Source organism: Sinocyclocheilus rhinocerous, unplaced genomic scaffold (assembly GCF_001515625.1).
Source record: "Sinocyclocheilus rhinocerous isolate Xijiao unplaced genomic scaffold, SAMN03320098_v1.1 scaffold2056, whole genome shotgun sequence".
In the NCBI taxonomy this organism is placed as follows: Eukaryota; Metazoa; Chordata; class Actinopteri; order Cypriniformes; family Cyprinidae; genus Sinocyclocheilus; species Sinocyclocheilus rhinocerous.
In genome coordinates, this window is record NW_015626032.1 from 388,139 (window position 1) to 414,056 (window position 25,918).

At 36.7% G+C, this 25,918-nt stretch overlaps 2 protein-coding genes and 1 pseudogene across 3 annotated transcripts; 2 read left to right on the top strand and 1 right to left on the bottom strand.

Moving 5' to 3' along the window:
* LOC107706856 (protein RRP5 homolog) overlaps positions 1-8,845 on the top strand; it is a 16,822-nt pseudogene extending 7,977 nt beyond the window's left edge.
* Positions 8,846-17,534: 8,689 nt separating this feature from the next.
* calhm1b (calcium homeostasis modulator 1b) lies at positions 17,535-20,819 on the bottom strand. 2 transcript variants are annotated; one of them, XM_016510626.1, is made up of 3 exons: positions 20,757-20,819; positions 19,217-19,802; positions 17,535-18,391 (listed from the first exon to the last, which is right to left on the bottom strand). In XM_016510626.1, exons 2-3 carry the CDS (start codon positions 19,766-19,768, stop codon positions 17,693-17,695), a joined length of 1,251 nt encoding a protein of 416 aa, XP_016366112.1. In that variant the 5' UTR covers positions 19,769-19,802; positions 20,757-20,819; the 3' UTR covers positions 17,535-17,692. The 2 variants fall into 2 exon arrangements, with proteins under 2 accessions (XP_016366112.1, XP_016366106.1); XM_016510620.1 differs by lacking the exon at positions 20,757-20,819 and adding an exon at positions 20,646-20,694.
* A 2,725-nt stretch (positions 20,820-23,544) lies between these two features.
* Positions 23,545-25,916, top strand: LOC107706779 (inositol 1,4,5-trisphosphate receptor-interacting protein-like). The gene is made up of 2 exons (XM_016510598.1): positions 23,545-23,611; positions 23,857-25,916. The coding sequence occupies exon 2, from the start codon at positions 23,858-23,860 to the stop codon at positions 25,799-25,801; it is 1,944 nt and encodes a 647-aa protein (XP_016366084.1). The 5' UTR covers positions 23,545-23,611; position 23,857; the 3' UTR covers positions 25,802-25,916.
* The last annotated feature ends 2 nt before the right edge of the window (positions 25,917-25,918 follow it).

Consider the following 25,918-nt stretch of genomic DNA (forward strand, 5'->3'; position numbering starts at 1 on the left):
ATAGACTTAGCGAATTAGGCTTACTTTTAATTATTTTACTTTTAGTTTACAATAACAGCACTGTAGAATACTGATGTTGAAGCCAAATGTCTTAAATTTGATTCCAAATAGAGCTACTTCCTGTTGAAATGATACTCGCATTGGACTGTCTACATATACCATCTAGTGAAAAGCATGTGAAACCAGACATGGATGGTTGGTTAACATGCTAGTTCTCATCTAACTAGATTTGTGTCAATGTTTCAGGTGTGAATGTGAGTCCAGGCTGCAAACTCACTGCAGTGATTCTCCATGTCGACCTTTCGAAGTCTGAGGTCCATGTGTCACTGCTTCCAGAGCTGACCGCGGCAACGAGGAAAAAGGTAAGTCCAACTCAAAACCCTGAAAACCCACAGCATCTAATTTATTCAGGCCTGTTAAAGTTCATTCTTTTTGTTTGTCTTCAGTTGGAAAAGGACTCCAAACTCACTGCCACTATCCAGTACACCGACAAAGACTTTGCTGTCGTCTCATTGGGTGACACCGGTCACCTGAGCATCATTCCCACTCGCACTCAAATAAATGACATCTTAAATTCAAAGAAAATTTACATCGGTTCCTGTCTGAATGTGACCGTGGAGGAGCCAAGCAGCGAGGAGTTGGGAGGACTTCCTCTTGTCGCATGGCAGAAATCGAACACTAAATGGGAGCAGAGCAAATCTAAGAGCACAGGTCTTGGGGAAGTGATGACGGTGGCAGTGAAGAAGGTGAAGCCCATGGACGTGGTGGTGACGCTGCCGTCGGGGACCGCAGGAAGTATCCATGTATCTCAGATCGAGGAGTCTCCCGTGGTTGGCAGCTTCCCAACATCGTCGCTGAAGGTCGGGAGCGAGGTCAAAGCCAGAGTGATTGGAGGGCACACAGTTCGTGGTCACAAGTAAATACAGCTGTGTTAAGTTGTCCATCACAGAATGTCCTTCGTCTCAGTGCCTTTAAATGGGACTATTTGTAAACCCCACATACAAGGCTTTCAAATAGTACTTTTTTATTTTATTTTGGGAGGTATTCATTTATTTTTTATTTTTTTCATTTTAATTTAATTTATTTAAATGATTTAGAATTTTTTGAGTCTTGTTTTGTTTAATTTATTTTTAAAATTTATTTCACTTATTTAAATATTGTGGAGTTTTTTTTATTTTATTTTAATTTTTATTTAATTTATTTAAATGATTTTTGTATTTTTTATTTCATTGTTAATTTTATTAATTTTATATTTTTATTTCAATACGATTTTAAATCATAATTTATGATTTGTTTGTTTTTTTCATTCATTTAAATGCTTTTTTTATTTAATTATTTTGCGGTTTTAGGAGACAGTTATTTTACTGTGTACTTTTAGTATATAGATTTAAATAATATTTCATATAATTTTGCTCCGTTACATGCGCATATATTTGTTCATATTTTGTTTTTGTGGCTCAATGTGAGGAATATGCTTGGATAAATAGTCTTCGTTGGTGTTGTAGTGATAATGTCAGCTTTTGTGGACTTTTGACATTGTTTTATATGACATTTACCAAGCATGACATTTTTAATTTTGGCAAAATATTGATTTTGCTGGGTTTTTCTCATAAAATATTCTCTTTCAACAGGTTCCTGCCAGTCTCTCACCCCAACTTTAAAGTTTCCCTCCCTGAACTCACTCTTCTGCCCAGGTATGAATTTCTAAAGCTCTCCATAATTTTACATTAATGTGAGCAAGCAGCATATGGGAACAGCTGCACCAAACATTTGTCTGTGTGTGTGTGTTTTCTGTTTGTTATTTTGCTGTACACTCTTTTTCAACTCTTCGCTCTTTTCCAGAAAACTGAATGATTCTGATAAGAAGACAATTGACAAAGTGAACTACAAACCTGGAGATGAAGTCATATGCTTTGCATCAAAGGTAACTTTTACAATCGAAGGAACAGGAAATGTAATCTCAAACTGCAGGAGCTGTTGAAGTCATTTTTGCCTTTTCCTCAGTACGTCAAAGAAGCACAATGCTTAGAAGTTCATGTGAAGCCCAACGTCATGGGAACTGTTGAACTACTAGCCATGATTAACAAACCTGGGGTGAGTCTCTGTACAACCTTGTTTTCCTTCTTTGTTAAATGCAGTATTTGAAAAGTGACGTGTTACAATATTGCTTTTCTATAAAAAAAAATCATTTCTATCTAATAAACATGTTACTTGAAAGAGTTACTTTAACGGTGGCATAAATGTTACTTGTAAAAAAAAATTTCCGTTACATGCGCATATATTTGTTCATATTTTGTTTTTGTGGCTCAATGTGAGGAATATGCTTGGATAAATAGTCTTCGTTGGTGTTGTAGTGATAATGTCAGCTTTTGTGGACTTTTGACATTGTTTTATATGACATTTACCAAGCATGACATTTTTAATTTTGGCAAAATATTGATTTTGCTGGGTTTTTCTCATAAAATATTCTCTTTCAACAGGTTCCTGCCAGTCTCTCACCCCAACTTTAAAGTTTCCCTCCCTGAACTCACTCTTCTGCCCAGGTATGAATTTCTACAGCTCTCCATAATTTTACATTAATGTGAGCAAGCAGCATATGGGAACAGCTGCACCAAACATTTGTCTGTGTGTGTGTGTTTTCTGTTTGTTATTTTGCTGTACACTCTTTTTCAACTCTTCGCTCTTTTCCAGAAAACTGAATGATTCTGATAAGAAGACAATTGACAAAGTGAACTACAAACCTGGAGATGAAGTCATATGCTTTGCATCAAAGGTAACTTTTACAATCGAAGGAACAGGAAATGTAATCTCAAACTGCAGGAGCTGTTGAAGTCATTTTTGCCTTTTCCTCAGTACGTCAAAGAAGCACAATGCTTAGAAGTTCATGTGAAGCCCAACGTCATGGGAACTGTTGAACTACTAACCATGATTAACAAACCTGGGGTGAGTCTCTGTACAACCTTGTTTTCCTTCTTTGTTAAATGCAGTATTTGAAAAGTGACGTGTTACAATATTGCTTTTCTATAAAAAAAAATCATTTCTATCTAATAAACATGTTACTTGAAAGAGTTACTTTAACGGTGGCATAAATGTTACTTGTAAAAAAAAATTCAAGTCATGCACTTATAAAATGCATGTATTTTTACATTAATTTCAGTATAAGCAAGCTGTGTTTTCAAATGTGTGTTTCCACAGCAAGCTAAACACCCACAGACGCTTTTTAAAACAGGACAGACCGTTTCTGCAAAGGTTGTTGGTGTTGGTACCAGCCGGCCTTTTCGTCTTTCTCTTTCCCTCACAGGTAATACTTGTAGTTTCATCTGCAATCATAACCAGTGTTGGGGAAAGTTACTTTTAAAAGTAATGCATTACAATATTGCGTTACTCCATAAAAAAGTAACTAATTACGTTACTTAGTTACTTTTTATGGAAAGTAATGTGTTACGTTACTTTTGCATTACTTTTTAAATCTGGACAGGGCTTGCTTGTTTGATTTTAAAATAAAAAAAGTTATATTTTTGGCAAATATAAAAGCCTTTTCACACCAAAAGTGAAATGAATAAGCCTCAGGCTGAAGGAAATGTAAATTTAAGTCCGTACAGTAGAATGCAGAAGAAGAAATTTCAACACACTTCAGCAATAAAAAAAAGAAAAAAAATAAAATAACTTACGTTACTTATTTGAAAAAGTAACTCAGATATTCTCTAGTAAATTCAAAAGTAATGCGTTACTTTACTAGTTACTTGAAAAAAGTAATCTGATTACGTAACTTGCGTTACTTGTAATATATTACCCCCAACACCGATCATAACTGTTATGAAGCACAGCACTATCAGTACTGTCAGAGGAGATTTGATGTGACAACATTTCCTAGCCACACTGCTCTTGATGCCGTGACGCATGTGGCGATCGTCCCTCGAGTGTCTTTAGCATTTCCTGTGTGTGCCGTTGCTGTAGGGACGTACACGCTGGAGCAAGGTTTGGTCACCATGGCGATGGTTTGGAAAATTGAGCCTCACATGGGACTGTTTCTCAAACTCCCATTTGGGAATTTGGTTCGAAGAGGATGGATTTGACTTTGTGTTTTTTTCTTAAAGCAACAAGACAATGAGAAAAATGGACAGACGATAAAAAAGAAAAAAGAATACTCATTGAAGGACAAATCCACGGAAAAGAAGAAAACATTAAAAGAGAAGAAGAAAGAGAAAACTAAAGCAGAGGATAATGACAGTGGTGTAGAAGTGTACTTCAGAGAGGAGGAAGAAACGCATGAAAAGTGTAACCAAGTAAAGGTGATGCAGCATCTCTTTTCAGATCAATCTGAATGATTTTACATCTAAATATGAGTGTACAACTACTACTCTGATGTGTAACAGCTGTCATCTGAATTTTTAGGGTATCCAAGAAAAAAATGAACCAAAACGGCTGCAGGTGGCATTTGGCTTCCCATGGGAATCCACTCTGTGCTCTTTAACACCTTTTGCCGCAATAGACGACACCAGTGGTTCCAGTGAGGATGAGCAGGAAGTCACGAGCAAGGTGAGCTCACACATGCATCAGAACTAAGGTGCTCCTATGTAGACTGTTGAATATCTATTCATTTAATTTTCCAGAATCACAATGAAAGGTGTACATACTGAAAAAATTTGATGTAGAATTTACAGGGTCCTTAAAATTATGGTTATCAAATTTAAGGTATTAAAAAGTCTTAAATATCTTAAAGGAATAGATCACTCAAAAATGAACATTTGCTGAAAATTGACTTGCCTTCAGACAATATGCAAAATATGGATGAGTTTGTTTCTTCATCACAACAGATTTGGAGAAATTTAGCATTACATCACTTGCTCACCAGTGGATCCTCTGCAGTGAATGGGTGCCGTCAGAATGAGAGTCCAAACAAAACATCACAATAATCCACAAGTAATCCACTCAATTTAGCATGGATAGATGACACATATTTTGGCCAGAAGTGATGGTTTAAAGTTAAAATATCTGAATGATGAATTTGTTTGTTACAAACATGCAGCTCTTTGCTTCACAAGAGTTTAATTTATAGACTGGAGTCATGTGGATTATTGTGACGTTTTATCAGCTGTTTGGACTCTCATTCTGACGGCACCCATTCACTGCAGAGGATCCATAGGTGAACAAGTGATACAATGCAAAATTTCTGATTTTCAAGAGGTCTTAAAATTTGGAACGGGAAAAATATTCACAGAACTGTGATAATTAAAGTGGTTATTAAACTTAAAAAAAAAACTATGGTTTAATTAAATAATTACAAAGAAACGGCAAGTAGCACATTCAATTAAATGTGAAGTAGAACATTTTGAATTTGAAAGACCAAAATAGTATTTACTCCAAAAGTCCTCTTTTTATTTACAATTTCGATAAATCACGTTTTACAGTGCATAGTCTGCAAACACACAGTAAACAGCTGCTCTTTCTCTCCAGCCTGTGAAAAAGTCCCGTAAAGAGCTGAAGCAGAAGCAACAGAACGAGGAGCAGCAGCAGCTCAGCAAGCTGGAGGCGGAGCTCATGGACACGTCCGTGTGTCCGGACAGCACAGCGGCGTTTGAGCGTCTGCTCCTGTCGTCTCCGGACAGCTCCCTCCTCTGGCTGCAGTACATGGCCTTCCATCTGCAGGCCACGCAGATCGAGCAGGCGCGCGCGGTCGGCGAGAGAGCCCTCAAAACCATCTCCTTCAGGTGAAAGGCTGTAGTTTAAGATGGTTGCGATAAATTACGTACAACTTACTACTGCTACAGGAAACATGTTTGAAAACAGTCATTATTGCAAAGAAATGACATGTTTTTGATCCAGTTATTATTTGTGTGTGTTTTGCTTTTCCCTGTTTTTGCATAATTAATTTAGTTGTTTTAAATGACAACACAACAATTAACCGGTTTGTTTGTGTTTTTAGAGAGGAGCAGGAGAAGCTGAATGTGTGGGTGGCCATGCTAAATCTGGAGAACATGTACGGGACACAAGAAAGCTTGCAGAAAGTCTTTGAACGGGCCATCCAGTACTGTGAACCTCTTCCTGTGTTCCAGCAGCTAGCCGACATTTACGCCAAGTCGGACAAGATCAAAGTAAGCATTATGTCCGGTCATGTGATCTGTGTGGTTGTTAGTAAGGATGCAATGATATATATTTTGACTTAAGGATGGGCGGTCTGAGCAAATTTGTTCAAACTTTTACAGTCATTAAGTTTTTTTTTTTTATTCGGCAAGGCATTAAATTGACCAAAAGTGACAGTAAAACATTAATATTGTTACAAAAGATTTGTATTTTCAATAAATGTTGTTCTTCGATTTTTCTGTTCATCAAAAAGGATCCTGAAAAGAAAAAAGTATTGCGTTTCCATAAAAATAACTGTTTTCAACATTGATAATAATAAGAAATGAAAGGATCATGTGACACTGAAGACTAGAGTAATGATGCTGAAAATACAGCTTTGCATCACAGGAATAAATTACATTTTAAAATATATTCGGATAGAAAACAGTTATTTTAATTTAGAACAATATTTCACAATGTTTTTTACTGGATTTTTAGTCAAATAAATGCAGCCTTGGTGAGCATGAGACTTTTCAAAACATTCAAAAAAAGTTTTATAGCCCCCAAGCATTTTTTACACTGTTTATTTAATTACTAAAATAATATATATAAACGTGCTACAAGCCATCAGAACATTTTAGTGTACAATTTGAAATGCCATAAAATATGGATATTTATTTTAAATTTAGAAATAAACCCTTATGTTAACTATATATAACATCAATAATGGTATATTAAAATAATGCAATATTTATTGATACTAATATGGCCACCAGTATATTGTGTATCACATGTTGTTGGGTGGATGAGAACAAATCAGTTTTGTCAAAATTGAAAGCCTGTATTGCATTGTGTGTGTGTGTGTGTGTGTGTGTGTAGGAGGCGGAGAATCTTTATAAAAGCATGGTGAAACGCTTCAGACAGGAGAAAGCTGTATATCTGAGTTATGGCAACTTCCTGCTACGACAGCACCAGAGCGATGCTGCAAATGCCCTTCTGCAGAGGGCGCTGCAGAGCCTGTCCAATAAGGAACGTGAGTGCCAGCTCCACTTCATACATACATACTTAATTCCCACATGTATGCATGCATTGAGACTCACTAGGTATAGATTCATTCATGATCAAGAATCTGAAAAGCCATTTGGATGATATTCAGGCCCTGCAGGTTGCCTGTTAGCAACTCATGCATTGTTTCCTTGCTGTCTTTCCAGACGTGGACCTGATTGTCAAATCTGCCCGGTTGGAGTTTCAGTACGGGAACGCCGAGAGAGCCAAATCCATGTTTGACAAGGTCCTGAGTACCTACCCCAAACGCACAGACCTGTGGTCCGTATTCATAGACTTGATGGTGAAGCACGGCTCTCAGAAGGAAGTGAGGTAAACACAGCTGCAGGGTGATACTAGTCAGAGTGAAAATGTGTAGTACAAGAATTTGACTTGATGTTCCAAACCTGTATGAGTTTCTTTCTTCTGTTTAGCACAAAAGATACTTTTTTAATAATGTTGGTAAACAAGCATTTGACGATCACTATTGTTTCAATAGCATGGGAATTCCAAACCTGTATGAGTTTCTTTCTTCTGTTTAGCACAAAAGAAGATACTTTTTTAATAATGTTGGTAAACAAGCATTTGACGATCACTATTGTTTCAATAGCATGGGAAAAAATACTATGGTAGTCAATGGCTACCGTCAACTGTTTGGTTGCCAACATTCTTCAAAATATCGTCTTCTGTGTTCAACAGAAGAGTGACATTTATACAGATTTGGAACGACTTGAGTGTGAGGAAATTATGGCAGAATTTTTAGTCGTCCATTTTAACCAAATCAACTTTTTGCATTATTGATTTAGTTTTAAATATAAATTTCAAACAATTATTTATTTGAAAGTTAAAAAAAAGACATTATATTGAAAAAATAGGCCATATCACTTCTCAAAATCAATCATGTAAAAAAATGATAAATACAAAAATAGATTTAAAAAAAAAAAAAATAACATTGATGAATATTAATATGAACACCATATGAGTGGATGAGAGTTGCTTTGACATAACTGGCTTTGTTAGTTAAAACTATTCTATTTTATAAAACTCTATTCTATACTCTGCATTCATTTGATATATATATATATATATTGCTTTTAAAATTTATTTTACATTTTTAATTATATTTTTTAAAATATTTAATGAAAATATTTCATATTTTAAATTTGTAATTATTTATATTTTTGACAGTTGATATTGTATGTAGAGTGGAATATAATCTTAAAATACTGATCTGAACTGAGACATAATCAACACATGATCAAAAATATTTTCCTGTTTCCTCTAGGGAGCTTTTTGATCGTGTGATTCACCTGAGTGTGTCAGTGAAGAAGATTAAATTCTTCTTCAAGCGTTACCTGGAGTACGAGAAGAAGAACGGCACACCTGAGACCATCCAGGCGGTCAAACAGAAAGCTCTAGAATATGTGGAATCGAACGGAGCAGAAGCTGCAAGCTAGAGCCATCTATTTTACCTTACGATTAATAGGATATTTGAGGACAAAGAATCTTTTTTTGCCACCCACCCATCTTTAATCCTCCTGCTTTTTTATCACTTGTGCACCTATTTACATATTGCTGGAGGTGCATTTGCATGTGTTTCCTGGACTGTCTTATCACTGAACGTCTATAAATGACCACAAATTTTCCTATTTGATCAATAATGATTATGGATTAAAATATTGATGTAATATGAAGTCATTCAAGTTTTGCAATAAAAATTCTGCTATCAAAAGTTCCACAGATCTTTATCCACTTTTTTTTTTTTTTTTTAGATATATATAAAAAGGAAAGTTAACCACAAAAACATGACATTTTATTCAAAAACAAACAATACAAAATAACAATGAAAAGGGAACAATTCAAGCAATGAACACGATATTGGATAAGAACTGCTGGTTACTGATTATATATTTAATATTTCTGTAAGGACTACGCATGATCTTCAAGAAGACCGTAGTACCAGTCAAACAGACAGTGCACTACACCTACAACCCTATTATCACATATATACGGCTGTCCATTGACAGCAGAATTTTAATTGCCTAAGTTTAATGTTTTCTTTTGTTGCCTGGTTAGATCCCCTGAGGCAAACTCCTGAGATATTTACCTCTCATTTTGACGTCCGTTACCCAGCATGCACGTTGTATCTCTCGCTTTAAAACCTCGGCACGATACTACTTTAAAGATTATTGTGGCACAATATATAGGAGATTATTCTTAAGTTTGGCTACTGGCAATATGGTACTGAATCACTAGTGGAAACTGAACGCTGTCGTCCTGGTTTCTCGCGTTCTCCGGTCCGCTGTGGCGGTGCATATAGATGGCTTTGGAGAGCCTTGGCAGGTCATGTGATATGTTCCAACAATCGCAGAACTAGAGGGTGTTAATCTGGCCGTGGGCCGTACAGTTTCTGGGGTCACACCTCCTCGGGGTCTTGCAGCCCCTCGGCTCCTCGCGGGGCGTCGGTGTTGTGTAGACGCATGATGGGTTTATTGCACATCGGGCAGACGCTGCGGATCTCTAGCCATTTCAGCAGGCACCTGCAAGTTACAAAGAAACAACAAGAGATTTCTTTAAAAATACTGCTGCAAATGGTAAACTAGGGTTTTGCACTTTTACTTGTCCGTGCAAAATGTGTCACCACAATGCTAGGTGGTTGCTTTGCAGTTGCTTGTAGTTTGATGCGTTTAGGAGTTTGTTAGAAGTCAAAAGTGTTAGCAATAGTAAGAGTGATACATATTATCAGCATTTATTCTACAAACAAATAAATGGCATTGCATTATAATATTAGTTTATTTTATTAATATCATTTTATTATTATTTCTACTTCTTATTTATAAATAGGAGTGTGTAAATGGACTTATCCACATAAAATAGAATGTATTTATTTTATATATAGTATTGTTCAACGGTCTGGGGTTAGTAAGATTTTTAATGTATTTGACGTGTTTTTATGCTCACCAAAGCTGCATTTATTTGATCAAAGATACAGTAAAAAAAACGGTAATACTGTGAAATATCATCATCATTTAAAATAACTGTTTTCTGTTTTATTATATTTTAAAATGTCATTTATTCCTGTGATGGGAAAACTGAATTTCAGGAGCCATTACTCTTCAGTGTCACAGAAATCATACTCATACGTTGCTTAATATCAGATTCTTTGATTAATAGACAGTTAAAAAGAACAGCATTAATTGGAAGTCTTTGGAAATACATAAATATTTTTACTGTGACGTGATCAATTCAATGCATTCTTGCTGAATAAAAGTATTAATTTCTTAAGGAGTGTCTTTAAAAACCCTCTTTTGTGCGGAAATATTTCCTTCCACCACATATTCAAATCTCAGTTTGACAGTGTAACAGCTGAGCTCAAGCCTCCGTTACTAATTCAAAAACATCACTTTAGAACTAGTAACGAAGGACTAGTGAACGTTGTATCACTGTATTATGTAGAGTAAAGTATTATGAGAGAGAGATGGACTGAGCGAGTGCGATTACCTGCATCTGAAACGGCATTCATTCTTCAGCTCAATCTCATATTCACAATAAAACATTAGAAAGCGATTTCTTTGTCGTACTATCCTTTCATCTATTAAGGGTGATTTCTGATGACAGCGCTGCTCACTGCATTCGTTGTCTAAGGTGTTGTTGAAGGTAAAAATAACTAGCTTGTTTACAACCCAGTTTCAGTCTCTTTCAATATAAAAGTCTTTACTGCTGACTCGTAAAACAGTCTCTTGTCTCCATCTAATGGCGGAATAATGTAACTAAAATCACCATCACGAACACACACACTGTTTCTCAATACTAAATACTATTATTAAATACTATTATTTATATAAAATATCATTTATTGAATAATAATATTTCATAAACAACAATAACAGCCATCATAAAGGTTGCTAGGCAATTCAGTCAAAAGAACAAAGGCAGCGCTCTGATATTCAGCATTAAAAGTTATATAACGTTATATATAGTTATGAGACTTTGGCCTCAGCCGAAACTATTTGCTCTGGAACAAATAATAGATTAACGAGACCAAAGACCGTTACCCAAAACGAATTATATCTCATGTTTAACCACTATAGAGACATCAGAGCCAGCAGAAATACTGCAAGCGGAGTGATACAAACGGTGAACATTTGGAGTGCTGTTATTTAAAAACAATTCAGATGACTAAAATATGACTAAAACTAAATTGCATTTTAGTCAAAAGACTGACTAATAAATCAAAATCAAAATTTGCTGTCAAAATTAACAGACAGACATACATATATATATATACACACTGTATAGATATCTATTTTTTTACTGTCCAGAAAATTTCACATTTACTTATTAATAAATAAATAAATACAAATTATTGTGCAAGGGCAATGAACTGTGAATGATGAGTTTTTCTTTGTAATTCTGCTGGCTGTATATTCCAAACAGATAATTTATAATTATAATTTTATAATCTTGGCAATGAAGTACATGTGACATTTCCCACAAAGTAAACACTTGTTTCAGTGGAACTCACTTCTTATGGAAGGTGTGTGAACACGGGCACACGCCCAGCTCGTCTCGGGTCTTGAATTCCTCTAGACACACGGCACAGGGCTGCTGTGATGGAGAAACAAAATATTTTAGTCTCCTTTTCTTTTACACACATAATTCACCCACTTGAGCAGTAGGAATGCTAGCTGTAACTTTGCCAGCATTTTCTCTTTGTTTTGGTTTCAGTGACACTTTTTCCTACTGCATGATGGTGCAAAGGGGCTGGAGTTCCATTCTCTTCTACTGGCTATTAGTTTCACGTCTGGGTTTTCAAAATGCAGGTCACAAGTTGGTTGAGAGGACCAGAAAATCTTGCAGAGGTCTGTTTGCATAATCAAGAATTTCCCCTGAGGTTTTTACGAATCAAATGAACATATCATAACCTAATCGAGCCTCGCTTGCAAAGGAATTTTTAATGCACTGCGTGGGAGATCTGAAATGCAGAACTAGCATCTTTGATTCTGACGCTTAAAAAATAGAGCTGGGCATTCTCAGGAAACATTGCCAAACGGTGACATACTGCTGATTTAATCAACCCGATACTGAACTTTGCTATATTTACATCTAACTGTATTGTTTTAGGCCCACCTCATTGTAGCTGTACTGCTCCCTTGTACCTTGCTGTTTCAACCTGTAAACAGAAGAGAGAGAAAAAATGAAACACTTCTGCACTTCCTGAGTTCAACTGCAAAAACTGCTGTGGGTGGTGCAAAAGAGAGCTGTTGTGATTGTGTAATTCATTTCGCTGCAGCATTTCCTCTATCAAACCCTCTCATAATCATATAAAATACTTTGACATAATATATACACTAAATTACACTAATAATTTATAATTTAACTCAAAGTCTGATGAAATGTGGGATTCAAAATGTAATTTAAATTGCACCATTAAAAAAAAAAAAAGTATGTGAATAGGATGATTAATTTTAGAAAAAAATATGCAATGCCAATGTCTAGACATGTCTTCCTGTGTCTTTCTACATGTCTTTACAGGAGCAAAGAACAACAGAGAGGACACAATCTGATTTGTGTAACAGCAGTTGTGCAGGAGTGGTGAATGTATTTGGGTTCGTGCCTGAACAGATAGCAGCAGAAGATAACACTGAGCATGAAGATGAACATGCCTATGCCCAGTACAATGACGTAGACATTGAGCGGCAGACGGTAGATGTCTTCCTCTGACATATCACAGTCTGAATGCTGCAGCCCTAGACCACAGAGGCAGCCTGCACACAAACACACACTTTAAATCACACACAATGGCTCAAAAACATTTGAGCACGAAGAACACTTTTCAGGGGAATTCTTGGAAATTAGCTATGTGCAAAACAAATATAAACAACTGTGTAATTACCGCCAACAAACCACCATCTGGCCTTTCAGGATGCCATGTGTGTGTTCGTGTGTGTTATAAAAGTTTACCATTACTGTTTTCTTACCATGTGAAGTTCATCTCCATTCATATGCTCCTGTCAGTCATCATAAGAGGTAAAGATTAACGCAGCGTCTGCAAGAATCCCCCTTAGTCTGAATCTGTGGAACGATTCATCTAAGGTGCTTATATAGAGAGGAGCTTCCACAGAGATTATTGTAAACTTGTGTCATTCTGATGAGACGGTATAGTGAGATTTAATGTGTGCCATATGCACAGGATTCAGATCTTAAAACAATTTGGAGAATGTATTTATTAGTATTATATTTTGGCATATATGGAAGCAAAGATTTCAGTTTTCTACAACTGAATGCTTTTTAATTAGATTATTATTATTATGTAAGGCTACTGAATGATTATCATTTTTTTTTTTTTTAAGTGTACATGGTACTCAGAGAATACCATAGTATTACCATGGTACATTTTTGTTAGTGGTTGACATTTGCCATGTGCAATGCACACAATTTTCTAATTATGGTCCATATTCTTGTTAACGCTTTATTCAGAAGTAGTTTGCTTGCTCAGCAGCTTCCTGTTTACATATATTCCAGTTATGTATGTATGCATATACACACACCCACACATATGTATATATGTATATCATTCAGATGTTTGTAGTCAGTAGGATTTTATTTATTTTGAGAAAAAAAATATGATTTTTTTCACCAAGGACACATTGGATGGATCAAAAAGACATTTTTTATGTTACATAAGATTTCTATTTCAGATAAATGCTGTTCATTTGAACCTTCTATTCATCAAGAATGCTGAAATGTAGTAGTTTCCATTATATATACCTGAGCAGCAAATCAGCATATTAGAATGATTTCTGAAGCATCATGTGACACTGAAGACTGGAGTAATGATGCTGGAAATTCAGCTTTACCATCACAGCAATAAATTAAATGATAAAATAAATCAAAATAGAGATTATTTCTTTTAAACTGTAATAATATTTCACAGTGTATTTTTTATCAAATAAATGCAGCCTTGGTGAGCATAAGAGACTTCATTCAAAAACATTAAAAAAATATATACCAACCTCAAACTTTGGGTGGTATATGCATATATGACCCAAAAGCCTTAATAATGCATAAATATGCCAGCTGTTTTATTTGTTTTATCTGGTTAAGGCAATCCGATTGACTGCTTTACATGACATATGACATATACGTGATCAGAATCTGAGCAATTTCCGCTAATAATGACAATTCGGTCCTCGTCTCATTGCTAAACGTTACTGTTATTGAACATTTGACTCGTTATAGGTCGACCTACGTTTTCATCTAAAAATAAAACTCTAGACATATCAGTTTTCAGAAGAGCTAAAGGCTGACAGCATGCGGGTTGTTAAAAACAGTCTAGGCATAGCACAAATATTTCCTTAATCTTAACAAGCTGCTCTTGACCTTTCCGAATAGTTCCCTTTGACTTCTTCAAACTGGTTTCAACATCCTGAGCAGCAATACCACTTCTGTGACTAATGCTGAAGGGAAAAAAACAAACTCAAGTTCAGCTTGGACTTTTCGCAAAGGCCACTCACCGTTACACCATTGGAATGGTTGCATGTAATCTGATTCCAAGCACTGCTGCTGCAAACTCACTCAGGCAATGCGGGGGCTGGAGGAGGACACAACGACAGAACAACAAAGCTTGATTCCAGCTTGACTTATTCCCGACGTTCTTCCCGTAGGTCAGACGGGTCTAAAGACCAGCTCTTCAAATGACAGGGTGTGCTGTCTTGATTATACTTCAATCATTCCTCCATTCATCCCACTTTTATGATGGCAGCATCGAAGAACAAAAGATTTCAATCACTCTTTAGCTCCGCCGATGTGAATATGCACAAGGTGCTTTGTTACACAGACAAAGGGAGCATAGTGTGCCCTTGATATTCTTCTTGTCTTTGAGAACCAGTCCGTATGTGGCTGAATGGCACTTCAGCTGTGATCTTCTTTGTGTTGTCATACACGAAAGTTAACAAATTCCTTAATAATAATTCCGGTGTATGGTGGTTTAGCGAGCACTAAACATCCATACGTGCGAAACATACAAGCTGATACAAGACTCCATCTACAGCCTTTGTCTTCCCTCAAACCCTTATTGCGGAAGACTTTGGCATGTCTCTCAGTCGATTTGTCTAGCTCTTCCTCCTTGACGTCGCTCTCGATCCGTCTCGTTTTTTGAGGTAGGCTATATTCCTTTATCGAGCAGCAAGCAGTTTAGAAATGGAATAGAACAGTATTTTCACCACCATCAAGCCACTGGAGTGTTTATGTGTGCGCCAGTGTGGGGGAGTATTTTTTCTCTCCACCTAAAACCATCTGCTCTCTCAAACCTTCCATCAAGAAAGTGGACAAAAAAATGAATAGTCCCTTAGCTCATTCAACAAATATCCGAGCCAAAACGCAAGCAGCTGGGGTTAAAGATGTGTTCTAGTGAGGCCAGCTAGTGATATTCTCCAGAAAGGCTCCTGCGTCTTTCCTGGCCGCACAGTTTCAGTTTGTAAACAGATCTGTGCTCATGTGATCCTGGTTTGCCTCGCAACTCTGTCATCCAATCCCTCCCTCCCTTCCTGAGCGATTCCCCTCCTTCAATCCTTCCTCTGCGCGACTGCGGTCACAGGATGGCCTCTCCGCTGCTTCTATGTCTTGCTCAGAGGGCTGCAACATTTTGAAGGAAGTAAGGCCGCATGCATGCGCGCTGCTGCAGAAAACAGAAGTCGAAGGTGACAGACAAAGCGAGAGTCAAAAAAAATAGCGCAGACTGAATGAGTGAGCGCATTGACACGTATATGCAGGAGATCTGATGCAGATCATGTTGCTGTCTGAGCTACTAAAGCACTGACATGAGCAGAGCCTGTTTATGTTCATCCACAGAATATAATTGTAGCTTTTAAATGGAGAAAGGGGGAGAAATACAACAGACTCAGGTGACCAACCCCCAACACTAATGCGGGATTCAGCTCTAGAGACAACAGCTGCTGCTTGCCTAACAACCATGAGCTCTCCGTGTCTCTGTTTGTCACACTCTGCTATCTTGATTTATCGGTGTGGTGTACGAGTTCAGTTTTGTGTCAACCAGATTATTTGCTGGTTATCTAACAAATCACAGGTTACACTTCATTCTGAGAATGCCATTCGCTGTCATGTTTCTTCCAGCTTTGTTATTGTTAACTAAAACTGAAACAATTAAAAATTGTTTTCGGTAATTGAAATGAAGCTAAAATAAAATAAATTATAAATATTAGATGAAAAACGTAAGCTTAAATGAAAATTAGAAATGTCGCCTTGGCAAATAACTGAAATAACCTAGTTTAAGTTGAAACTAAAACTGAAATACGTATAAAATAATATAATAAAAAATGAATAAAAATGTCAAAAACTGATAAAATTATTAAAACTTTAAATTTTAAATAAAAACTGAAAATAAAAAAATTCTAAAGATTAATAAATATTATAATAGTATATAAAATAACACGGGTTTCGTCAGTGTCCTTGATGTGATTATTAAAATTAATGTGTGTGTGTGTGTCTTAGTGGGGCATAATTTTGTCCCTAACAAAGTTTGTGCACTTTGTTACAGTGGTTACACTTTGTAACTGCTGTCAGTAAAGAGCATATTTCAAATATGAGATGATGTAAAGTGTGAAGTAAACAAACGAAAGGTCACCATAAATATTACAACAGAATATTTTTAATGTGTCATTTCCAAAGTATGCAAAAAGTGTGAAAATGCTATTTAATTCTGTCTATTAAGTGTTCATTAAGTGTTCGTTCAGGTGTGTCTTGATATGAAATTAGCAACAACAACAAAAAACAAGTAGATACATTTTAGTAGAACAATTACATCAACTAGAACAGTGGTTCTCAATTCCAGTCCTCGTGTACCACTGCTCTGCACATTTTGTATGTTTCTCTTATCACTTCAGACGTTTGTTCTATTCGACCCTGCGACTGGGCATCACAGGATATTCCACCATGATTCCAATTCGAAGGGAACATATATGTTCCATTCAAAGGGCATTAAAGTGTGTGAGACATTAATTGAAATTGTATTTATTTACAGAGTAAGGAGCAAAGAACACTGTGTAGGGACCATGTCAATCGGAACACAGCTCACGCATGGAGCTCTCTTCTAACGAGCTGGTTATCTGAATCAGGTGTGTTAAATAAGAGAGACATGCAAAATATGCAGAGCTGTGGTAGCTGGGACTGGAATTGAGAACCACTGAACTAGAGAAAATGAAAAGTGTGTCAAATGTGGTGAGATGTGCTGTATAGTGGCCTCTGGTGGCAAAAAGGTGAGACAGCATTTTATTTTAAATCTGCATAAATTCTTGTGCTTTATTCATCATCTGCTCACATTAATTTACGACTTTTACTGACAGATATATTTTGCACTCTAAAAAGTGCCACATCTTTAATAGAGCAAATAATGTAAAGATCAAACTATAATTATAATTCATTGCTTTGGTTATTTAATGTGATACGTAATATATAACTGGAAAGACGTAATGTATTTACCTTAATGTATTTTTAAGGGTTAAGATAACATACATTAGAAAAGTAATATAGTTGGATTTCTTGTCAGCCGTGACATCTATATATCTCAGACCTTGCTATAATACACTGCCCATGCTTTCTTTTGAGTATTACTAGGAGAAGAGACACAACCATTCATGAATCCATTTTGGCTTGTGCTAGCATTGCTATGTTTATTCGTAAAACCATTTTGTTCAATGCTAAAGCTAGCATTGTCATATTCCTTGCCCAATTCGCTTTGGCCAATATCCAGGCCAGGATTCACATAACCACGTTTGATGCAATTTTGGCCCTCATTAAGGTCAGTTTTATCACAGACATTTCCATCTTGACTTTTGTTAGCATTCATGCTACAATCGCCATTTTGTCCAGTGCTAGCATCGCCAGGCTTTCTCAGAGTCAGTGGAGGTTTACACGTGTGCCAGTCCCACAGCACCTTGTTCATGGTGTCCAGGCGACGAACGCCCATCAGTTTGTCTTCTTCTGTAGCAGGTTTATCATCCTCATCATCGCTATCATCTCCATGTAAATGATCATGGAAGCTTTGAATCTCACCGCTAATACCTTCAAAGTATTGCTTGATGCAGATCTTGGCGAAACCTTTGGCATGTTCTGTGCAAGTCTCATCAAACACCTTGCGCTCCGTGTCTACGTAGTGGGACCAGTATTTGGTTTTGAGAAAGGCGGCCTGAGTGAAGCAGGGACGAATGGCTCTGATCAGAAATGCAGCGATTGTGATTATCAACAAGAACAACCATCCAAAAGCCTGGAACATTTAGAATACAGACAAACAAATATGTATTAGTGACATTAATATGAGCTTATAGCTTAACTTGTGATATTTTATAGTACAGTGCCGTTAAGAAGTCCAAATTTTCAAGTTTGTTAGTCTGTCTACAGTTTCTTGGCTTTTATCGCCAACGTTTTCAGCAGCCTTGGTTTTAGAAGTATTTTCTTATTAATTTTGTTCACAATGATACATATATATATTTTCCCCCATCATTTCTGTGTTAACGTCATCTTCTCTGACTGGTGAATCTATGCATTTACATTTTAGTATCAATGTGAGACTACTATAGTTTTCTTTTATTAATATTTTGAATTAGCTTCTATTTTTAGTTTTCTATTTAAATTCAAAGTTTTAGTTATTTTGTTGTATGTTTTTGTCATTTATATTTGTTTTATTTTATGTCTATAATTTATTCATTTTTATTTCAGTTTTAGTTATTTTAGTTATTTTTTAGTTAGTTTAGTTATTTTTTATCATCTAAATGAAAATGAGAAATGTTGCCTTGGCAACTAGGTAAAATTGAAGTATATTTTTAATATTGTATTTCAAGTAACTTTTTTATGGTTTTATTTTTAGTTTATTTTTAATTTACACTTTTTTTACACTTATAAATATACACTTTTTTTACATTTCACATAGACAAATTAATTATTTTTACTTCTAGAACCAAACTGTTGTGATTTATGAGTACTTTTTGAGTTCAGACAGCATGTAAAATGCAATTTTGTTTAATGGAGTCCTGCTACTATTTTGAATTCATATCAAGCAGTGGCAAATACTGCAGTAAGCAGATCTTTTTACCTGTGAAATACAGCATATGTATCTGGTGGCGGCCTCTCTCGATAGGATGTGCTGGCCATCATATATATGCTTGCATGGTATTTTGGCCAGTGTTCGTAAGAGGTCCTCTTGAGACAGTCCGTGTCCACTTACATTCTTGCCAAATTCGGACATATCCAGGTCCATACTGTAGGCACACAGGAAGCTTTTACCATCCATTAGAGTCACTGAGACCCAAACGGCTGGCGCGATGAGCGATCGCTGGGATATGGACACACACATGTAGCGCATGACCGCAGGGTCCTTCCTCCGCTGTCCCACTGGCCGTTTCCACTCCTCCGCCAGCATCGAGACATTGTTGTTTAGTACAAAACCCAAAAGGAAGAACCATATAGGTGGAATAACTAGCATACTGATCCCATACGAGTAGTTGTATTCAGGGATACAGGGACAGTTGAATTCAAAAGACGTGTAGAGCTGAGCGCTTGCCAGGGCCATGACGCCACAAATACCATTCATAAAAGACTCTTGGTTGGACTGGAGAATCTGGGCCATCATACGGAACTTATCCATGTTGATATGTTGGTTGGTCTATCCTGATATTAGCCTATATGAGAAGAAACTGTGTTACTTAAGGGTCAATATTGATATTTTACATGCAGAATGTCTTTCATAAAAGTTTTCTACACATAAAAATAAAGGTTCTAAAAGTTAGTTTTTTTTTTGCAGTGATCCGAAGAAGAATCCCAAAGGATTTTTTTTGTGCAATGGAAAGGTTCCATTAATGTTAAAGGTTCTTCATGGAACCACAGATGTCAATAATAATAATAATAATAATAATTTGTATGTGTATTGTGTATGTTGAAGTCAACATGAAACACATTTGAAACCTATTTTACTTCCATAACTGGATATTTAATGAGGAAAAGAATATGTATAAAATCGATTGGGAATTATGAGAACTGAATAATGAAAAATGGATAACATTTTACATTAAGTTTCATCTGTTATTAACTACATTAGTTAACACGAACTAGCAATGAACAATACATTTAAAGAATTTATTCATCTTAGTTCAAATTGACTAAGGTTATAAAGGTCAAAAGTTGTATCTGTTAACATTAGTTAATGCACTGTTAGCTAACATGAACGTGATTGTTTTTTAACTAACATTATTAGGTTAATAAATGCTGTAAATATACATTGCTCACTGTTAGTTCATGTTAGTTACTGCATTAACTAATGTTAACAAATGAGACCTTATTGTAAAGTGTTACCAAAATGTGTGTTTGCAGTGACTTTTAGACAACTACTAAAAAAAATTTTTTCTTTAGAATAATGTGCACTGATGAATTATATATAATTAGACCCATTGGGTCACAACACAGTTCACTAACTACGCTCCAGCTACGTACAGCAAAACGCTCAAAAGACAAATCTGTCTACTTACAGAATTTTGCAACGTGTTCCCAAATATTCATCCACCTGTCGAAGCAAAGGATTTGTTACCTGTTTCAGCCCTCATACTATCTCTCTCTGACACACAAAACAACATACACACCTTCTTCCACGTGATGCAAAAGATTCTCAGCTCTTAGTGTGAATGTGAAATGTGAATCTGTTGAATCTTCCGTCTGTTTGTAATTGTGTCCTTGCAAACATCATGATTTCAGTTTCAATGCACAAATATATCTTTGTATTTTATCATAGTATATATAGTAGATTGCATGTATTTACATAACTGGTGATACCATGGTAACAGGCAGAGCACATGCAAAGGTATTGCCTCTCCCTATTCAAATTTAATCTTCTGTGGGATTCCAGGTACTGTAGGTGGAAAACTTTTGAATCATTTACAATTATGATTAACTCAACCATATGTCCTTGAAAAAAATCTTAAAGGGGTCATATGATGCGATTTCAAGTTTTCCTTTCTCTTTGGTGCTAGCAATACAGTATGTATGTAGGCCTACTAACTAGTCTGTACGCAGTACAATGTAGCAGAATATATGCATCCCAATGCTAATGAAATATGGCAAACAAAATAAATGTTGAAGGTAAAGTCAAGATATAGAGATTTGTGTAAATTTAAAAACAATTCTACTTTTTTTAAAGGTGCTGTATGTAGGATTGACACGGACTGATTGAACTAGGTATTGCAGTCCAAATTCAAAATATTGGAGAGGGTTTTTTTCACCTGGCCCCTCCTCCTCAGACTTGACACAGATTGAGGTTGCCAGATTGACGATACCAACAGGAACGAGCGCACTTGACGATGAATGGAATAAAATAAGCTCTGTTTTCAACCAACTGGCAACCCGGGGTGCCGAAATACAATTGGGTAAACTGGCAGTGGGCTGGTTTGACAAACCAAAACAGAGACGGACATTCCGGCCCGGAACGCACATTTTCAAAGGAGAATGACTGTAGCATTGTTTTTCAGATAAACAAGTATGTTAACTTAGCATGCTTCTTAAATATCTGCAAACATATTATGGTATTTTTATGCTTTAGTAGAGTCAAAAACTTACATACAGCACCTTTAAGGAAAGGTGAATGGTGCTAAACCATGGCAAAGTCGTGACCACAATGCCAGTGTGTTGTAGTTTGCCAGGGTGCTGTAAGTTTGATCTGAGAGTGCATTATTATAGAGTTGATACTTCTTTAACTCTGACTTGACAAAGGCTGTGTTCATTACCTTGATTACCAAACTACAACACATCCCAGAAAATATTATTAGTGGGATTTTGATTCCCCTCAGTGATTCAAATCTGTTCACCAAAAAGGTTCGCTCGTTCACATTTGATCACCACTTCATCTTTATACCTGTAGGTGGCGACAGTGAGTCTGCTGGACTATCATGAGTCTTTAAAGCTGCAGTCCGTAAGTTTTGCCTCTTTGTCACCATCTCTGTTTGAAAACCTGGAATTGCAGCTGTGTGCGGAATTATCTAGCTTGCGTGGGTTGTGAGTCGGCACGGATGAATCTAATGTTCTGAAGAGTATGTGTGGCAGTCAGTCACCGCACCGGTGTGGATATTTACTGTACTTCGCAATCACAGATTCTAGACTACATCTTGGAATATATGACCCAAATAAGAATTTTCACCGTATATTGCCATCTGAACAAGTAAGTAACAAGTCTGCCACGTTTGTTCTGACCAACTGAGGAAAAAAGCATTACCATAAATCTCGCTACCAATGGTGATTAAATCTAAAGATCGGTTAGCTCATATCACATCAAACTGTTCAAATTATTATTATTGTTATACTTTATTCTCAAATGATTAATGTTAACAACATCAGCATTGGTGACTATGAGTAGTGTGTATTAGCGTGTAGATTTCAATTTCTGCACAGTCTAATCTAATTGTCATACTCTTCGAATTTCATATTAAGAAATTCTTTTAACCCAAAAAGCAAATTATGCTCCCTTCAAACTGGTTTTCTTTAACATACAAATTTTTGTAATCCCAGGCTATCTGTAATCAGAAGCACATTTATAACTGGAATATAATTTCATTTCATTTCATTCACATGTGTTTCATAAACACATAATTCTTTATGGATTACAATCCGCCATCAAAATGATACATTTAATTATTCTGGCTGCTGTGAGAAAAGGCTATAAACGTTCCGCCACCTGCAGGATCCTTACATGCGATAGATAGCCTAGTAGCCGGGACAACATCTTTATGTTTACAGAAGTGACGTAATGACGCAGTGCCATTCTCGAATTTCCTGCGAAAACCTACCCGTACCACTCAAATTAGAAAACATTATTATAAGCTAACCGTTGTGAATCGGGCTAAAGTAAGGCGATAGTTTTGAACACTGGCTGGTTATGTACTTGCTCAAATATTGATTTCGGATCATTTTTAAACAAAAAAAGTTATGGACTGCAGCTTTAAATGATTTACTGGAGATTCATTCATAAACTCAGTGCAACATCATAACAGCATTAAATTAAACCCTTTTTTTTTTTAAAAGGATGACCGCTAAAGGATCATAATTATTTGAGTGATCAAAGTGAAATCTAAAGTCAGTTCTAAAAGCTCTGGAATTAATAGCTTAAAAAGCACCACTAATAATAGGCTACATACAAAAAAGGTTCATTTTGACTATGGAATGATTCACATTTTATCTTATGGTCCATACACAGCAACTGGACAAACCTGCATATATCATTGCATGTAGAGGTGTGTCACTGGTGTACTATTTTAAAAAAAGAGGAAGGGTTGTACGACAGCACAGTGTTCAGGAAGTGTGCTGTCAAACTCAAACTCTGACAGGGTACATCCTGTGTGAGAAACAAAAAACCGAACTGAGCTCTGCACAAACATTTTCAGTCAATTTATACTTTTGACTTTACACCGAGAGACTCTGTTTTCTGTGCCTAAAGTTCGGGTTCTGATAGGTGAGTTATTTAATCGTATATATAAAATATCCATTAAGCAATATTGGATAACGTAAATGAAATATTTCAGAATGACGGACACAAGTGCTACCAGAACATTAAATCAGTAATATATTATTTCAAAAGCAATTCAATACTCAAACAGTTAACTCTTTATTGCTAATGATGCGGGTTATACATTTTCAAATATTTTAATACAGAAAATACAGCTTTGTGAGCAGGAAGTAACTTTTTTTCACTCACAGGATGGAGGACACATTACTAAACGTGTTTGTCGTGGTTGTCAGTCTGCTCCTCTCAAAGGACCACAATGTCTTTCACAACCAAGATGACAACATCATGGTGAGCATGCAAGACCATGAGCACTTTCTCATAGAGGAGGGGGCAAAGCTAGAACAAGGGGAGCATGATGTTGCCATGGAGCTGCCACATTCAAATCGGGAAGTGTCACAAAGTCTTCGCAGGGTGCCGAAAGGAGAGGGGGACACGTCAGATGTTCAACAAATTACGCCAAATGTCAAGACCACAGTGCTGCACGAGGAGCAAATGTCCCCAGTGGGAGAGCAAAATGACTTCCGCCAAAAGGCATTTGCACCAGATGACCAGGAAATATTGGATATTGACACAGACAAACGGACATTGCATATGCCAAAGGAAGGCCTAACACATGAGCATGTCAACGTGGACCAGTCAGGGCCCACTGTGGACCAGAATGTCTCTCAGGGGGATGCGGCACAGCCGGAAAAGCCACAAGCTGACATCCATCATGAACATCAAGCTGATCAGGGATTACTCATCGACCAAAAAATAGCAACTTCAAGTCAAAGGTTGACAATGATAACTCAAGGGAAACAATCTAGTGACCAAGAGGACACCTACAGTTGGTACTTTTGGAAGACACTCTCCTTGATTTCATTTTATCGTATTTTAAAAAAGTTCCTCAGAAAGGGTTCCAAATCGCAAAGGAAGACACCAAGATGCTTGAACGTCTCCAAGGTTTCTGATCTTGATTCCAAGACCTTAACTAGCTTCCATAACCAGTGTGTCCTGGTTCCACCCAGTCACAGTTGGCAAACTTGTGAGTTTGTGGAGGGTTTTGTGAACGACCTGCTTGAAGCTGTGAGGGCTAAAGGTTCAGACATGGAGATTGAGGACTTTGTTGTCGTTGGCAGCTTATACGAGCAATGGGCTTCAAGAAAGAGCGTTGTGTGTGACATCCATGTACCCATCGTCCCTCCAAAGCCTTATAGCTTCGAGTTTGAGCTTTTGAAAGAAAGTAGAGGTTCTTCAACCATCCAGTACTGTTGCAGAGTCAAGATTACCAAAGGCAACACCAGTTTAGCCATCTGTCCTTGCAGCAATTCCAGCCTAGATGACGATACGTTGTGTCTTATACATCCAGATAAAAAAGATAATGTGACTGAAAGCAACATAAATGACCTTCTATGCCAAGAGAACAGCTCATATCTTGCTAAAACACATGTTGTGAAGTGGTTTAAGACAGCTATTTGGAAAGCATGGGATGAGATCAGCCACAAGTATGAGTTTGAGCTAATATTCCAGAATAGGGAAAACCCTGGAAGTCTCAAAGTTCGGTTCAGGTCAGGTAGGGTCATTCGGTTCAAACTCACACCTGTAGTCAGATTTAAAGACTCTGAAGTACATCTGACCCCATATCTTCCCTCCGCCATTTTTTCTGACACCCATTGGCCTGTATGTTTTACACGTTACGAAAATGCCCTTCTTCAACGCATAACCAATTCACTTCCGAACAACGCATGCCATATTGATTGTCTACAAATACTATCATTCCTACACAAACACCAAACTGGCCTGACTGGACCATGTGGGCTAACAAGCTTCCACTTGAAAAACACACTGTTACAGCTTCTGGTCAACAAACCCTCATCTTGGGACCCTGAGCAGATGGCTTGCAGGCTTAATGATCTGCTGACTTTCTTACAGCAAAAAGTCAAAGCTAAATCACTTAACCATGCTCTGGTTGGGAACAGTCTCATTCCTAGTGAGATTGGATTTCCAGAAGAGTTCGGAGTGGGAAAACCGGTTAACTTGTTTCTGCCATTGTCAAATGAAGAGTTGTACTTCAAAACAAATAGACACTTACTGGAGATGATTAGAAATATGCCAGTGTTGATGTATGAATATGGATCAATGAGAAACATTCTATAAAAAACACCCACTTCATTTTATGAGATACTGTGCCAGAAATGTGTAGATGTACTTTTGATCAGGTGTTCAGTTTCATTTCATAATGCATTCACTCCATGGGTGACAAATGTAAAAATC

Excerpts from the sequence above, each read along its gene's own strand:
- calhm1b (XM_016510626.1), bottom strand. The coding sequence starts at position 19,768 with ATGGATAAGTTCCGTATGATGGCCCAGATTCTCCAGTCCAACCAAGAG. Across the intron at positions 18,392-19,216 it reads ACATATGCTGTATTTCACAG|GCTTTTGGATGGTTGTTCTT; the intron begins GTAAAAAGATCT and ends TAAATGTTCCAG.
- LOC107706779 (XM_016510598.1), top strand. The coding sequence starts at position 23,858 with ATGGAGGACACATTACTAAACGTGTTTGTCGTGGTTGTCAGTCTGCTC.